This window comes from Vespa velutina, chromosome 3 (genome assembly GCF_912470025.1).
Source record: "Vespa velutina chromosome 3, iVesVel2.1, whole genome shotgun sequence".
Lineage (NCBI taxonomy): Eukaryota > Metazoa > Arthropoda > Insecta > Hymenoptera > Vespidae > Vespa > Vespa velutina.
In genome coordinates this window covers 8,089,030-8,106,527 of record NC_062190.1, presented here as the reverse complement: position 1 = coordinate 8,106,527, position 17,498 = coordinate 8,089,030, and the positions used below count along the sequence as shown (strand labels likewise).

Here is a 17,498-nt window from a genome sequence, read left to right as displayed (position 1 = left end):
CGACAAACGCGAGAACCTATACGCCGCGTTGTCCACTTGTTCCTTCCCCCCATTTCGACGTCTAATCCCATTTGCGTTTATTTAGCGAAACTACCGGCGCGACCCCAGCCTTAATTCGAAGTGGACCTATTTTTAGATCTTTCACTAAATTGCTTCTAATGAGAGAGTCCTCCTCTACCGTCGGTACCGTGCATGCTCGTTATCATCAGTCGTGGATCCACCTTATGTCGTTTATCTTGTAAACGAAATGGTCTTGCGTCTTCTTTCGTCTTTACGTTGATATTTCATTTCTTAATCGTTTCTTAAGAATGATTTAATTTCTGTCCCTTTAATCATTATAAATTTTACGAACGACTTTATTTATTAATATCGTAATTATGACATCGATGAATTATGTCGAAATTTTTCATCCTTTTTTATCTAAATATGTATGTAAAGAAAATTGTATATTACATGTATATTAAATATATCTTTTAGTAAACAATATATATTTTATTATATTACAATATCGATATTTTAGTGAAAAAAAAAGAAAAAAAAAAAATTCAATAAAGTGTTATTTCCTTAGAAATAAAATATTGAAGATTTTTACATTACTTACTAGCCTAAAGTATATTGTATAGGTTATATAAAGGTTACATATTTATATATATGTATACACACACACGCGCATAATATAGGTTATATATTGTACTAATAAGTTACGTATAGGTTATGCATCGTGTAGTTATATATGGAACATTATATAGACACGTAAAATTGAATACTTCCTACTACAGATAAGCAAAAATAATTGGTCAACATTAAGTAAAAATAACTTTTCACTTAACTTGCGGGCTTCTTAACTTTTTTTTTATTTCTTTTTTTTTTTTTTTTTAACGTTTACATAAGCTCGAACATGCTTATTCGAAAAAAAAAAAAAAACGTGATACCCATTGAGTTTTAATTACCGCCACTTGGCGTAATTAAGTAATCCAATCTCATTCGAGATGTTTAAGATTGTTATCTCCAACTAGGAACATATTTAAACACAGTTATGACATCGAGAATAAATTTTTAATGATATTTTTTTTCTTTTTCCTCTCATTTTTTTCTTACACAAAACATATTTATTTTTATGATACAATACAATAGAAACATTATTACAATTGTTTATATACATATATAAAATATATACCTACATATATTTACACAGACACACACACACAGAGAGAGAGGGGGGGGAGAGTGGAGAGAGAAAGAGAGAGAGAGAGAGAGATCCTATTATAAAACAATACAATAGGAACATTACATTTGTTTATATAAAATATTTGTGTGTCTGTTTGATTTATGTCTATATGTCTGTGTACTGTGTGTGTGTGTAATAGACACATGTATGTTATATTGTTAAATGAAAATTCGCCTAATTATTAATTTTATATATATGTATATATATATATATATAGTTGCAGATCTAACGCCCGAGCAACAGAAGATTCTAATAGACATAAGACGAAAGAAGTCGGAGTTGCTGTTGGAGATACAAGTGAGTCCGATATTCGTGTTGTCCCATTTTTCTCCCACTCTCTATTTCCATCTCTCTCTCTCTCTCCCTCTCTCTCTCTCTCTCTCTCTCTCTCTCTCTCTTTCTCTCTTACTGTTCTCCTTTCCCTTCTCCTCCCTTTATTCACGACCTCGTTCCTTTGCAACATGGCAATACTTAAACACCAATGATGATTTTGCTAAAGTTGCATTGGACCTGGTTTTATGAATGAATGTCATACTGACCTATATCACCTCCTACATTTTGTATTCTTAATATATCACAAACTAGATTGTAATAATGCACATACTATACGTATATACGTATATATATAAAGAGTGTCCAGATTTAAACTATGTGACCAGATAATCCTCTATCCTTATTGGTTTTATAATGAAATGTTTTATATAAAAGTTTTGTTAGATTTTTATGAAGAATATTTAATATCTGTTGAAATTATTTCATAAAGTGAATTTTGTCATCGAGATACGATATTCCATTATTATTATTATTATTATTATTATTATATTTTTTTTTTTTTTTTTTTTTTTTTTTTTTTTTTTTTATAAATATACATATAATGAAAATCGATATTTCAAATCTAACAAAAGTCGTAAAGAGTATCGATACGAATCCAACGAGTACGATTTACGATCTACATTTTTTTTTAATCGTTATTTCGTCCAAGCGTTAACTCGTTCAAGCGAGTTATCAACGCTTGAAATTTTAACAGAATGTCACTAATCGCACATAATGTTCTTTATTATCGCTGATTGGTGATATTGCACCTCAAACGATTACAAATCCAAGATTTGTTGTGTGAACATGTACGGAAAAAAAAAAGAAAAAGAAAAAGAAACAAGAACAAAGAAAATTGTTTGATAAATTCATCGGTTATCACACATTTGGAGAAAAAATTAATTTGCACTGCGACGATTATTCTTAAGGCGTCATAACTCGATGAAAAAAGATATATTTACTCTATCGATGTTAATCGAATTCGTGTATTGATATTCTTTTGTAACTTTTGTTAGGCTTAAAGTATCGATTAACTAACCATTTAAAGAAAATGTTTATGACATCAACAGCGACCTTTATAAAATATAGGATGCAATACGTATTACATTTACCTCCCTTCCAACATCCGCATCCCCCTATTATACTCAACCTTATTCCCTCAATTTCTCATTTGTGTTATAAAACCAATAGAATCGAATGTATTTTTGATATATATCGTTTAAAATGAGACATTCTGTATATACGTATCGTACGTACGTACGTATGTATGTATGTGTATATATGTAGTCATTAATAATTGAAAGTAAGAGAGAAGTAAGATCGTTCTAATTTCACAAGAGAGAGAGAGAGAGAGAGAGAGAGAGAGAGAGAGAGAGAGAGAGAGAGAGAGAGCTAAAATAAAGTTATAAAAAGAGTGATCTCATTCGTGAAAGATTCGTCTAAACGATATGAGTCAGATTCGTAAAGGAGAACAATGACATGACGTTGGCAGTGATTGGTTGATTTATATGACGTCATTTGAACTTGATAATTTGTAATACACATAATAACGATAAGACGAGCGATATCGTGAATTGTGGGTTTCCTTCTTTCTTTCTTTCTCTCTCTCTTTCTCTCTCTCTCTCTCTCTCTCTCTCTCTCTCTCTCTCTCTCTCTCTCTCTCTCTCCTTCTTTTTCTTTCTTTCTTTCTTTCTTTTTTTTTTTATTTTTTATTTTTGTTTTTTTCCGTTCCAACGCCGCGCAGTTTCTTACGCATCGAATCTTAACACGTAGACTGGTCTCAGGCACCTGAAAGGAGCCCACCTTTGGGTAGGCTTTACCCACGCCGTCACTTTCCACGCCCTTGAACAGCTGCACCTACCTACGCAACTCTTGAGAATTTTGATGCGTCTCTCTCTCTCTCTGTCTCTCTCTTTCTCTCTCTCTTTTCTTTTTATCTTTTTTCTGTGAAATTCTTTTTCCTCCCTTTTTTCTTTTTATCGATGGGGATCCAGACGAGAAGTTTTTCGTTCCGTTCGATTTCCTTTGATAATAATCGAACCATTTGCGCGATACATTATCATTTTCGATAGGTACGGTTGGTGTTTGGAAAAAAACAAAAAAAAAAAAAAAGAAAGAAAAACAAACAAACATGACGTAATTGCTAATGATTCGAATTAAATTTTTTCTTCGATTTCGATAAAATCGATAAAATTGATAAGAAGAAATGGTCTGATTCGAATTTTCTTTCTAGTTTTCTTTTCTTTTTTTTTTTTTTTCTTTTTAATTTCTTTTTTTATTTTCGTCTCTCTCTTTCTCCCTCCTCCCCTTTTATTTTCTTTCCTTTCTTTTTTTCCTCTCTCTCTCTCTCTCTCCTTTTTTTTTCTTTTTTGTAGTTGTAATTTTGTATTATCAGTAGAAAAGTTAGAATTTAATTGGGTAATACTCGAAATGTCTTGATACACTTTTCAAAAGTGTATCTTTCCCATCTATGGGAAAAAGGCCTATAGTGTGTTATGGGGCAAGTGTGCCTCGTTACACCTGCCCAAACAAAAGAAAAGACGATGGTGTTTCTAACGATGCCGGAAGTTTGACGCCATTGAAAGAGAAGCTTTAGAACTAAAATATCGAATATCTTATCCCCCTCCAATCCTATTTTACATTCTCTTTCTTTTTTTTTCTACACATATATATATATATACCCGCGCGTGTGTGTATGTGTGTGTGTGTGTGTAGTTCCTTTTTTTTTAAAGGTCCTGATTATTGAGATCATTTGATTTATAAACAGGGTAAGATCAAAAGTTTCTAAGTGATCATCAAATACTTGTTTCACGATTGTTGCGTTTAATTATGATAAGATACTTATTCGTGACTTTTATGTATAGAAAATGTTAATTCAATAATAAAAGCTTTGTTCATCCTATCAATCATTGCATTATACTTAAAGATCTTTGTTTTGTGCAATGCTTGGTACTATTTCTCTTTCTCTCTCTCTCTCTCTCTCTCCCCCTCTCTTTTTCTTCCTCTCTTTCTCTGTTGGATGTGTGTGTATGTTTGTGTGTGCATGTTTCTCTACTCTGTTTCATATTTATATATATATATATATATATATATATATATATATATATTAAAACCGCGTCTCAGAGTATCATGTTATAGAAGAGTATTTCGTTTATTTTTCTACCTTGTTAGAGAAAACGATGTTCTTAAACTGTGTATAAGATGATTGTGTGTGTGTGTGTGTGTGTGTGTGTGTGGACATATGCGCAATTAAGATATGTTTATTAATAAATGGAGTATATAATTTTTTTCTTCTTTATTATTCTATATCATAAATATTAATACGTTATTTTTGAACGATCTTTAAATTTTTTTTTTGTTTTCCGCTAACCAGCTTGAAATGATTTTTCTCTTTTTTTTTTCTCTTTTTTTTTTCTTTTTTTTTCTTTTTTCTTTTTTCTTCTTCTTCTTCTTTTTTTTTTTTTTCTTTTTTCTTTTTATTAAGAGTTGTCCGACAGTCGGCATTCTTTCTCTGATCTTTTTTTATCAACTAGGACTCTGTGTCGCAAACCAGAAGTGGATAAAGACTGGTTGGATATTTCTTTCTTTTTTTTTCTTCTTTTTCTCTCTCTCTCTCTCTATATATATATATATATATATTTCTCTCTCTCTCTCTCTGTTTTTTTATCCCTATGTACTTTTACGTATTTCTCGTCTCTCCATCTAAGGAAAGAAGATCCGGTGAGAGAGATCACTCGTTTTGGAATTGTCTCTCGATTTCAATTTACTCGCGTTCATATCCATTATCCAGACATTTATCCGTATAGTTTTGTGTTTTGGAATGTTCTTCCTATTCTTCAAAATTTAAGATAGTCACGAAGAACAGGAAAGAGAGGATATAAGACCGCGTGGAAAGCAACGATCACGTGCACTGAGCTCCAAGATGCACAGGTTATATGCGACATAACTTCGTTTACGTAACTAAGAGAGGTACTCGTATGCAAGGAGGGATTATATGACGGTCACGTAATCGGGATCTTCGGTATTATAATAATTATACCATGATTATATTAACTACGTTATTATATTTAGAAATATTTTCGTTTTGTGATTACAACAAATAAAAAATCGCACGCACAAAAAAGCGCATGCATACATGCGTTGGATTTCATTTTATTTTCATTGTCATTTTTATTTTATATATATATATATATATATATAGTAAGAAAACAAAGATATTCCAAAATATTTAATTTAATTTTTATTTTAATTATTATATATAAAATATATATATATAAATTTTTTATTTCAATTTTATATATGTATCATATATATATATAAATTAAAATTTTATTATAATTTTATTATATATAAAGTAAAATATAAATAAAATGAAGTACGTGAGATTTTACATTTCTTGTAATCAAATATATATATATATATATATATATATATATATATATATATTTACACGGTGTTTCTTTGGGATACTAGAATATTTTTATACGATCTAAAAAATCAATGCAATTCGAATTAACTTTGATATTAACTTTATTTCAATTACAAACGGATAAAAGTTCGTTGATAAAATACGCGCGCCATTTTTATTCACATAGATATGAGAATTTGTTATGACAAAGAACGAAGAGATTCGGTGAGAAGAAATGCAACTACGTCAGGGATCCTTTTGTTAATAGCCTTTTTTTCTTTTCTTCTCACGTACATTAATCCATTAATCCACGATTCCATGAATCCGTTAATTCAAACATCTACATTTACATATGTACCTTCATTCATACATATATACATACATATATACGTACATTTATATTTTTCTTCCGTGCTGGCTAAATGCATAGGAAAAAAAAGCCGTGTGAAATTTCCTTAGGTACTACTCGATCCACACCGACAACATAACAATGCTTATTTTGCATGTTTCCCTACACTTACTACGAAACGAACCGTTAGAGAACGGGGGAGGAGTCAACTATACAATTGCGAAGAAATCTCCAGTCGAGATGAAAGTGCTTCGTCATGAAAACTCCTTTCTAGCCTAGAGGCTCCTTAAAAGCACGTCATCCTCACAACTACGATTTTTATATAGCCCCGTCATATTTTCGATATTAAAATCTTTCTTCTTATGTTCTTCTTTCAGAATCGTATTCGAAAGAATAGAGAATGAGAAAACGTTCCTTATAATATATTACTTCATTTTTCTTTTTTAATATTTCTGTTTTTTTTTTCTTTTTGTTTTTTTTTTTTTTTTTTTTTATCTTCGCATTATATAATCACCCGTATATATAGGATAATAAAAAGAGTTTGTGATTTGAGATAAGAGAAGAAAAGAATTGCTATAACGTTTTATGTATCTCTCGTAGTTTTCATTAACGTCAGTCGGTAATATAGATTCGAATGTTTAATATATCATTATCATTGGTCGAGATTGTTGAAGTAACGATGGTAAAGAAAATTTCATAACTCGATCGATGCGGAAGAATTTTCTTTTTTTTTTTTTTAATTCGATGATTGTTATACAGAGTATTTTTTTTCCATAATTATTAATGTAAAAAAAAAAAAAAAAAAAAAAAAAAATAATAAAAATTATCTATATAATGTTTGTTTTTTGTCGAGAGACAAAGATTTTTTTCAAAACTTCTTTTTCATATGGTAATGGACATCTGTTTTACCGATGTATCGATTATTCGTTCGATGAAGTCAAAAGAGGGCGCAGTGTTTTATGTTTTAATCTGTCATTTTTTTTTCCCCCTTTTTTTTTTTTCTATTTTTTATTTTTTTATAACCTTATCCCTTGAAAAGAGGAAAACGTAAACTTCGTTATCGTTCATCGTAATTACAGTTCTTGTCATAGAAAACTTTCCAGTAGTTTCGCAAGCAATATAATAAATAAATGGAATCATCTATACTAATCGTGGATATGATGAAACATTTTTCGAACATTAAGCTGAACATATATATTTATTATATATATATATATTTTTTCTTTTTTTTTTTTTTTTTCTTTTTTCCTTTTTTTTTCTCTTCTTTTTTCTTTAATTCCTTTTAATTACTTTTTTAATTCCATAAGTGCAATAATATACGTTATATGTAATTTATTTAAACGTAAAAATAATTATATTAAATAATAGATGTAATAATAAATATCATTTTCTCTCATATATTCGTCATATCCGATATCACTTTGGTGCAATGCATATATAAGTAAGTTAATAAATGTTAATCTGATACTATTATGTTCTCCCCCTTGTTCCTTTAGGCTGCATTGTCCGTGTACGTATCTTTCATTAGACGTTTACGTATCTTCCTTGACTAAAATGTCAGGATGTCGTTTTTACGATAAGATTATTTCCGTGGTATATGATAGGACCAATTCATGATAGGATTTGCCTGCTTACTCATCTGTTTGTTGCATTTGAATTTTTTCGACAAACTTGATTATATTTTTTTTACATCTCTCTTTTGTTACATCTGTCTGTACGTATATACGTATATACATATTTTAATACGATTTTTAACGTCAATTTTTTTTTTTTTTTCTTTCACCACATTTTCTGTAGATTTATGATTTTTTTGTCCCTTTTTTCCTTTAAATACTTTATATGAGTTGAGAAAAATTAGAGCGAAATTAAATTAATAATCAAATATGTGTACTATCATTTCATAACCTAACTTTTTATGGCACGTATTGTTGAACTTTGGTAACAGACAATGTAATATTTTATAAATCGTAATAAAGCTCGTTAAATTTTAGTCTCCTAGCTAAATTGAAACTATCTCGTTTCAGTTAAAAAAAAAAATAAATAAAAAAAAAAAAAAAGAGAGGGGAACGAAATAAGAAAAGAAAAGGAAACATCAAATATGACTTTTTCTTTTTTTCGTAAAATGTATCGTAACTTACAAAAGCCATTTTTATTAATTTTCTGAAGGAAATAAGTACAAATGGCTTTTTAACGTTTACTTTTAGAAGTCGTTATAAACAATGATTCATCATTTTTTCCCATGATCTTTCTGATCCTATACTTTTTTACTTCTTCTTTCTTTTTGCTTCCTTTTTTTAATTTTTCTTTTATTTTTTTACATTTCGTCGAACTTTTTCAAATTATAAAGAAAATAAATGTATTTATACATAGGATATAAAATAAAACAAAAAGTAACGAACTCAAGTATTTTCTAACCTCTTTGTACGATATATATATATATATATATATATATATATATATATATATATATGTATATGAACATATCCATGCAGGGTATCAAATTAAGAGAACAAACATACTATGTATAATCTTTTTTAATCTTTTCGTATGAGATAAAACATAAAACAAAAAGAAAAGAAGTACGCATTCATGTATATTACAGTTTTAAAACAATATTAAAACATCATGGAAATATAAATATTTTTCGAATTTGAGGGGGAAAAAAAAAAGAAAAGAAATTGCAATTTTATAAATTAAACGATGTCGATCTATTGGGCCGTATCCGGTCACTGATCCGAATAATCAAGGTGCTATATTATTACTATCTCGAAAGAGAAAAACACGCTTGGATCTAATATCAGGAAAAAGTTTGGCGGAGATAAATGCCGCCGCGTTCGATCTTGGCACGCATTCAAAACTTCCTTTCGAAATGTCGTGTTGCCGCGATTTGACTCCGGTCACGTGACTTTTTCGCGAAAACTTTCATGTAAATATCTTTCATCGAATTGATTCGATCACTTTTAAAGTAATCGAAAGATTCTCTCTCTCTCTCTCTCTCTCTCTCTCTCTCTCTCTCTTTCTTTCTCTTTTTCTCTCTCTCTCACTTTCTCTCAAATCTCATTATAAACTCTGCTGCCACAATTTGAGTTTAATTATTATTAACAAGAAAAAGAAAAAAAAAAAAAAAAAAAGAAAAGAAAAGAAAAGAGAGAAGAAGATAGTGAAGTAAGTGAAAAATATTTTCAATCGTAAGAAACTTCGATCATTAAATCTATTAATTCTTCTTAATAGCAAATGTATAATATATATAGTTTGGGTCGAGTGATCTAAACCCTATTTTTAGACGGGTCAAAAGTTCCTAGGTAATATTAAAAATCAATTGTTACTATATTTCGAGATTATTTGAGCCATTTTTCTTTTGTTTTTTTCTTTTTTTTTCTTTTTTGTTTCCTCAGATCGTAAAATCGCAAAGCGAGCTTGTTGCAAGCTTTAAAAAAGGGTCACGAAAAAGAGCGATCTATTTTTAATAAAAGCGTCTAGAAACTTTAGGGTCAATACAAAAAACTTTTGTTCCATCCTATAGTTATCACGAAACAAAAAAATATGTTTTTCGTTTGTTATTTATTTCTTTATATATATATATATATATATATATATATATATTCTTTTTTTTTTTTTTAACAAACAAATTTATCAGTTTTTTCATTATTGTTATTCTTCCAGCCCTCCCCCCCCCTTTTTTTTTCTTTTGAAATGTGTACTTTCGATAAAATGAATGCATTATTTTGTAGATGCTATTGTCATTGATAAAATCTTCGATAAATATACGACGTATTATTCAATATTATCAGCCAAAGAATATTTTACAATGGTATTTAGATTTAATATCTTAGAAAGCTAATTTGGCAACGTTGCCCTTCCCTTTCCTAATTCCCTCACGAGGTAATATACGAAACATAACATGTTTAGAGGTAAGATCATTTGAGCAGATCATTACCGTACGTGGATCTGTACGGATAAATAGATACGTTGAGAATAGTTTTTCACATTTAATCCGAAGTATAGTGCTCAGACTAAATCTTACTTAATTATCCGTTCAATTAATAATCTTATCCCACGAACTTCATCGATAGATCATTTCGATCATATTTTATATTATTTATTTCAATAAATCGGCTCGTATATATCTGTGCATATATATGAATATATATAAAGAAAATTAAAAAGAAAAAAAAAAAAAAATAATAATAAATAAAAATAAAAAAAGAAAAAATAAAAAAAAAAAAAAAGAACGAGGAAAAAATAATTCACGTAAAAATATATATATATATATAATTTATTAAATCAAATTTTATTTATATATAATTAATATTAATTTGGAGAAATAATTTAATATATATATTCTTTTGTGTATTTGATTGACAGTGTCGCGGATTTATTTATCTTTCTCTTTTTTCTCTCTCTCCCTCTCTCTCTTTGTCGATGTATATGTGGCGTGTACACACACACACACACACATATACACATTTATGTATACATTGAAACGACACGATAAAACGTTATAACTATATTTATACATGAATAGTTCGCGCGTGGAACGATCACGTGTGAAGTAGGTTGTGTTGTGTTGTGTATTGTGTTCTGTCGTGGCTTTATTTGAATAAAGTGATGGCACCGAAATCGTATGATGTTCAACCACGATGCAAGAAGGAAGAAGAAAAGAAAGATGCTTGCTGGATTAAGCAACGACGATGGTACCCGTTCTCGTTATTTAGTATTTTTCATATTAAACGAAAAGATCTCAAGAATAAGGTAATACATTTATTATTTTATTATTTATTTACATATATATATATATATTTTTTTTCTTTTATGTATACGTATTTACATTATTTTTCGAAATTACATGAAAATTGTGTTATTTTATGTTATAGTTTTTTTTTTTTTTTTTTTTTTTTTTTTTTTTTTTTGTAAGAATAGGAATTTTGGTTAGAATCTGAAACAAATTAGCTTAAAATATTTCGAAAGAGTGATTTTAAAAAATCTGAGCAAATTTTTGTTGAATGTTAATACAATACATTTTATACAAAACAATATTACAATACGGTTTTGAATGTGCGAAAGTTAAAAAAAAATGTTTTGACTTTAAGACTTCTATAGATTTTCTTTCTAAAATTATACGTTGCAAAAATATATCCGTAAAAAATTTTTTCCTACGACGAGTAACGAGAGGAAAAAAAGAAGTGCGTTTAGGTATGTACGTATTCACATATTATGTATGTACATCAACTAAGAGGAAGTTAGCACATCGAACCAATAACCGGCCTATCTACTTCGCGTTATGTTGATGAATGACGTGAGTCACGTCGTTAAGACTAATCCAAAGATTATGCCAGGAAATTTACTACAAAACACACATACACATTATATATTATATATATTAATATATACATATACATACACACGCACAAAAAAAAACACAGCTGATTGTGATTAGAACGATTTTCATTGTAATCGTTAACATTACGTGTCTTGTGTGTCAGGTGATATAAAAGAGAGAGAGAGAGAGAGAGAGAGAGAGAGAGAGAGAGAGAGAGAGAGAGAGAGAGAGAGAAACACGATAAATTCTTATTTTTCAGGATATTCAAATTCGTTTATCGAATTTCTCGAACTATGCCGATGTGTGGACTATTTTTTGTGTTTTTTTTTTTTCTTTTTTATTTGCCTCCAATAGACAAGCTTTTCTTAAACTGCGATAATTATAATCTCGGTGTCGTTGATAGTTCACTGAAGGATGATAAAATAATCGGCCAAGTTTTTAGTTCGCCTGTTTTTATCATTTCTTTGCAGCCGTAGAACACAACAAATTGCGATTTGAAATGCGAATGATACATCAATGCATATGTATCCCATGTATACTTGTATATATGTGTACGTACGTATTTGTGTCTTCTCTTTGTTCTTCGTGGGAAGTTGAAGAGATTAGGAAAAAAAAAAAAAAAAAAAAGAAAAAAAGAAAGAAGAAAGAATGCCCCAGTATAATATCTAGATCGTTCATTTTAAATTATACAAGTGCATAAATTTTATGTACGAAACAATGGAACTGTTTTGAAAATTTAATGACCTCACTTTTCTTCCTCCTTCTCCTTCTCGATCTTCCTCAAAAATGAAAAAAAGAAAAAGAGAGAAAAAAGAAGATAAGAAATTGTAGCAATAAAATGTACCGGTCAAATTTAAAAATTGTTCTCCCGCGTAAAAACAAAAGAAAAAGAAAAACAATAAAGGAAGAAAGAAAAAAGAGAAAAAAAGAAGAGAAGAAAATTAAAAGAGGAAAAAAATAAGCAAGAAATAGGTTGACCGTTATCGATGGTATCTTTTGAACGGTTCGGAAGGGCACATTTTTCTCAATCGAGTCTCCGATCGTAAAGAGACTCAGAAGAAGAGAACCGTTCACCGGTGTGCAAAAGGGAGTTCTCTCGGCTCGTGCTTCGCTTTCAAGCACGGTACATTCTTTCCGCGGCCGTTGCTACACACACACATACATACATACATACATACATACATACATACATACATACATACATACATACATACATACATACATACATACATACATATACATACATCATACATACATATATACAACATAAGTGCACGTAGCCGCACTTATAAGCACGTATAAGCAGAAATCGCAAGAATATATGTGTGTGTGTATGTGTGTATGTATCTATATTATACCTCTCGGTTCAAATACAGTCTCTCTCTCGTCCGGTTGAAGTTCGTGGCGCGTCCACAACGAGGCGCCAGGGCGCATGTTCAGTAAAGAAATGACTATCGTTGTACGTTGAAAGAACGACAGTCGCGCGCCGACCACGCATGGATGCGGTGCGTCGGGTGTTACGTTAGATGAATTTATCTTTTCTATATATATATATATTTTTTTCTTTTTTTTCTCTCTCTCTCTCTCTGTCCACGCAAATTTTTACTATAACATATTTCTATATTTATCGGTATAATGATATGAAATAAGAAATATTATCTCGTGACGTTATAATCTTATTTCTTGACGAAAAGAACAACTTCTTTTTTTTCTCTTTTTCTTTTTAATAAATCTCGTCAATTCTTCGTCGTTCATTCATATCTTTTTCTTTTTTCTTTAAATATATTTCTCTGTTTCTTTTCTTTTTCTTCTTTTCTTTTCTTTTTCTTTTTCTTTTTTTTTTTTTTTAACGCGAGTGTGAAAATATAAGTTGTATTATCGAAATCGTATTACGTTTGTCATAAGTGATATAATATTAAATATCAACAGGATGAATGACATTTTTTTTTTAATCAGTAGTGATTGATTCAGTGCGAGTAAATAAAATAAATAAATAAATAAATAAATGAATACATACGTAAAAGTACGTACATCGTGTGAAACGATCAATCGTGTTTCGTAGTATTTATCGTCTCGCGGGCAACTCTCTTTGAGTTAATCTCGACCAATAGGATTTCTCCGAGATCATCAATTTTCAATCTAACATTTTTAACGGTTTTACGCGTGTGTACGTATATATATATATATATATATATAATATATATACATAATATATATACCAATCGTACATATAAGTAAATACATTTCGCCGGCGGTTTCTAGGAATATCTACGACTAATTCGAAGTTGCCATCACACCATATATATATGTATATATATATATATATGTACAAGTCCATCATAATTCTTCGAAGTAAAATCGTGGTAACGTTAGTACATCGGTAATATGGTGGTTGTGTGTTTGTAGTGTGGCAAAATTCTTTTGTCGAATTAGCGGACGATAAGTGTGAGAAAAAGAAGAAAGATTTAATTGAAAGGAGAGGGGGAAGTCATTCGATGTTCGAAATTACATTGGAGAAATTTCATTGGAATGACCAACCAATTGACGGATGAAAAAGGAAGGAATTCGAAGAAAATAGAAGAAAAGAGAAGAAATAAAAAAAAAAAGAAAAGAATATATAATAGGAAAGGATTAATAATGAATGTATAAAAAAAAAAAAAAAAAAAAAAAAAAAAAAAAAAAAAAAAAAAAAAGAAAAAGAAAAAGAAAAAGAAAAAAAAGAGGAAAAAGAAGGAATAAGAGAGAACGATGATCGTTAGTAAAGTTTTCTTTCTTCCCTTTTTTTCTTTTTTCTTTTTACATCGGTATATCGCGATCGGTTTCAATGACAGGGTGATGACGATTTTCATTCGTGAAAATTCGTAATTATTCGTGAAAATTCGAGAGATATCGGATTGTCTTCGGGAAACGTCTGTATCGTACGAAGTTAGGTGAGAATAAGAATAAGAAGGGAAAGAAAAAGAAGAAGAAGAAGAATAAGGAAGAGAAGGAGGAAGAGGAGGAGGAAGAGGAGGAGACGGAGGTGGAGTAGGAGGATAAGGACATATAAAGGCAAGTTCGTTCTGGCGCTATAGGAATGATTTTCACCGGAAGGTCGGTCGACGCTCTCGACGAGGTACGCGGTAGCAGCGGCGTCGTCGTCCAGAGCGACGAGCGTCGCGACGTTAAAGCCGTCGCTATAGCAGCCGGTTGGTTCTCCAGTTTGCGCAGACCCGGCAAGAGGAACAAGAGATCCTGCCAAAAGCAGGCCAAAAGTGCTTGGGACCTTACCACCTTATCTACGGTTAGATTATTTTCTTTTTCTCCTTCTTATTCTTATAGTTAGTGTATATATTTGATCTTAACCATCTATATATCATTTTTAAAGTCATATATATATATATATATATATATATATGTATGTATGTGTGTATGTATGTATTTTGGAAATCTTTTTCTAATTTTTATTGTTTTTACGAAAAGTTCGTCCGTTCATATCCAAAAGTTAATATTTGCTTAATATAGGTTATATTAGATATATTATAGTATTATTATACAATTATATGATTATACATAATATATATATATATATATATATATATATATATATATATATATATGTACTGTAGATGGTTATGATATACTCTATTAAATATAATTATATAATATATAACTAATCAAGAGAGACAGACAATTATATAGTTGTATATATATATATATATTTAGTCATAGTATATAACTTATAACTTTTCCATGTTATATAATTAGCACTTTACAATTGGAGATAATAACAAAATTGGCCTCTAAGGTGTTAACTAAAATAATTTAACTCAACTCAACTTAACTATAACCATAAACATAATCATAATCATAACCAATACATATTTTGCGTGTCTTTTTATTTATTTATTTATTTATTTATTTCTTTTTGTCAATTAATCGATTTTGAAGAAGTAATTTCGATTTGAAGGAATTGAGAATAAAATCGGCAATCATCGAACTCTCTCGATAATCGAACTGAATCGAATTGAATGAAATCGAATAAAATCGAATCGAATGGAATGAAATCGAATCGAAAGGAAATTGAACGAAATGAATCCAAAAGCTCTGATAGGCGACCGATAATTGAAAGCTGGCCAAATGTCGTTTCGTAAATAAATCCTACGTGATTAAGAACATTGTGCTCGTCTCTTGGTGTACCGGTATTGCTGTACCTATGGCTACAGCCACGGCTTACGGTTTACGGGTACGGGTTACGGGTTACGGGTACGGGCTACTATCAACTATGACGACGGCAAAATGCGTTCTACGGCGCCTTACGGAGACTTTGCCAAGGAGACAAATTTATTTCTAGGCGCGGCCGTCGGCTCGCAAGAAAGAGATCGTACGTACATACATACGTATATATATATATATGTACGTATGTATGTACTTACTTTCTTACTTACTTACTTACTTATTTACTTAGTTAACCTTACATATTTCTTCTTTTATCTTATTTTCGAATATATTTATTTTCAACATTTTCTTCATTATTTATCTAACATTTATTGTTTCTTTACTATTTACTTAAACTTTAAATAATAATTTGTATGTGTGTGTAATATAATTTCTGATTCATTTTCTTTTTCATCGACTAAACTTCAATTAATTTATATATATATATATATAGTATATTGTACAATAACTTATATATACACTATATTATACCATATATATATATAATATTTATATAGTATGTAATATATATATATATATATGAATGTATATATAGATATATATATATAGAATATAATTAATATATTATTATTGTATTTATATTAGATATATTATATATATATTACATATATACATGTTTATAATAGATAATAAATTCTTATTTGAAATTAAGTCGACGATAAAGAAAAACTTAAACATCGTGTCTTCTTCATATATATGTGTTGTGTACACACCTTTATACGATAAGATATCGGTTAATTAATAATCTTATCATGATTAATAATAATGGAAACAGAAAGGAAAAGAAGAAGAAAAAAAAAAAAAAGAAGAAGAAAAAGAGGTATCATTCATATACAAACGGAAGTTACTATTACGTAGTATATATTTATCTGATTGATCATCACACTTCCAATAGCACAGATTGAAAAGAAATTTATTTAATGTCGTCGTAATACGTAGAAGCCAACATCCAAGTTAAAAGATTTTGTCCAATTAATGGTGGATCGTAATCGATCATACCTCTCTTGAACGACGACATTAATCGTCGTTATCATCAAATACTCTACCCCTCATATTTATATATATGTATATATATGGTATATGTATGTGTATGTGTATGTAATTTGTGTATCCGTATATATGTAGCTAGATTCAAACGTGTATATATAGAGTGTATGTGTAAGCAGGTATTTATGAGACTATTGATATACTCATTTATGTATGTATGTATGTATGTATAGATGCATGCATGCATGCATATATGAATAATGTGTCTAATATAATGCATGCGTTATATAGAATGAAGAATGGAATCCAGATTCCCGATTTCGAAGGATACACAACATCGATCGATGTATCCATCGTCTATAATGACAAGGACTACATGCTATACATAAATACTAAAGATTCATATCCGTATATAAATACGTATTATACAGATAGAGAAACGTTTATAGGATGGTATACGCACGCGAAATATGTATACACGCATATACATACACACACACATACAATTGTGCGTGTGGTGTGTGCCTGTGTATGTATATATATATATATATATATATACATATGAGTACGTCATGAACGATAAATCGAAGTCCCGCTTTAACTCAAGTAGTAGTTCGTCGTACAGGGTTGCGTTTTATTTATAGATCGAATTCAGGATACACAAATGGCGCCTTAC

At 29.6% G+C, this 17,498-nt stretch overlaps 1 protein-coding gene and 1 long non-coding RNA gene across 5 annotated transcripts in view; both read left to right on the top strand.

Moving 5' to 3' along the window:
* Nucleotides 1-17,498, top strand: part of LOC124948038 (cytohesin-1) — a 67,742-nt gene that overhangs the window by 5,561 nt on the left and 44,683 nt on the right. For 2 of the 4 annotated variants that reach the window (XM_047491070.1, XM_047491069.1), the window contains exon 1: nucleotides 14,293-14,900. In XM_047491070.1, coding sequence (XP_047347026.1) covers nucleotides 14,694-14,900 — 207 coding nt within the window. In that variant the 5' untranslated portion in view covers nucleotides 14,293-14,693. Of the gene's footprint in view, nucleotides 1-1,445; nucleotides 1,526-10,541; nucleotides 11,050-14,292; nucleotides 14,901-17,498 lie in introns of those variants that run through there. The other 2 variants (XM_047491071.1, XM_047491073.1) reach the window with 2 other exon arrangements.
* On the top strand, nucleotides 11,224-14,231 carry LOC124948042. The gene is made up of 2 exons (XR_007100583.1): nucleotides 11,224-13,784; nucleotides 13,880-14,231. It is a non-coding gene; the product is annotated as an uncharacterized LOC124948042 (long non-coding RNA).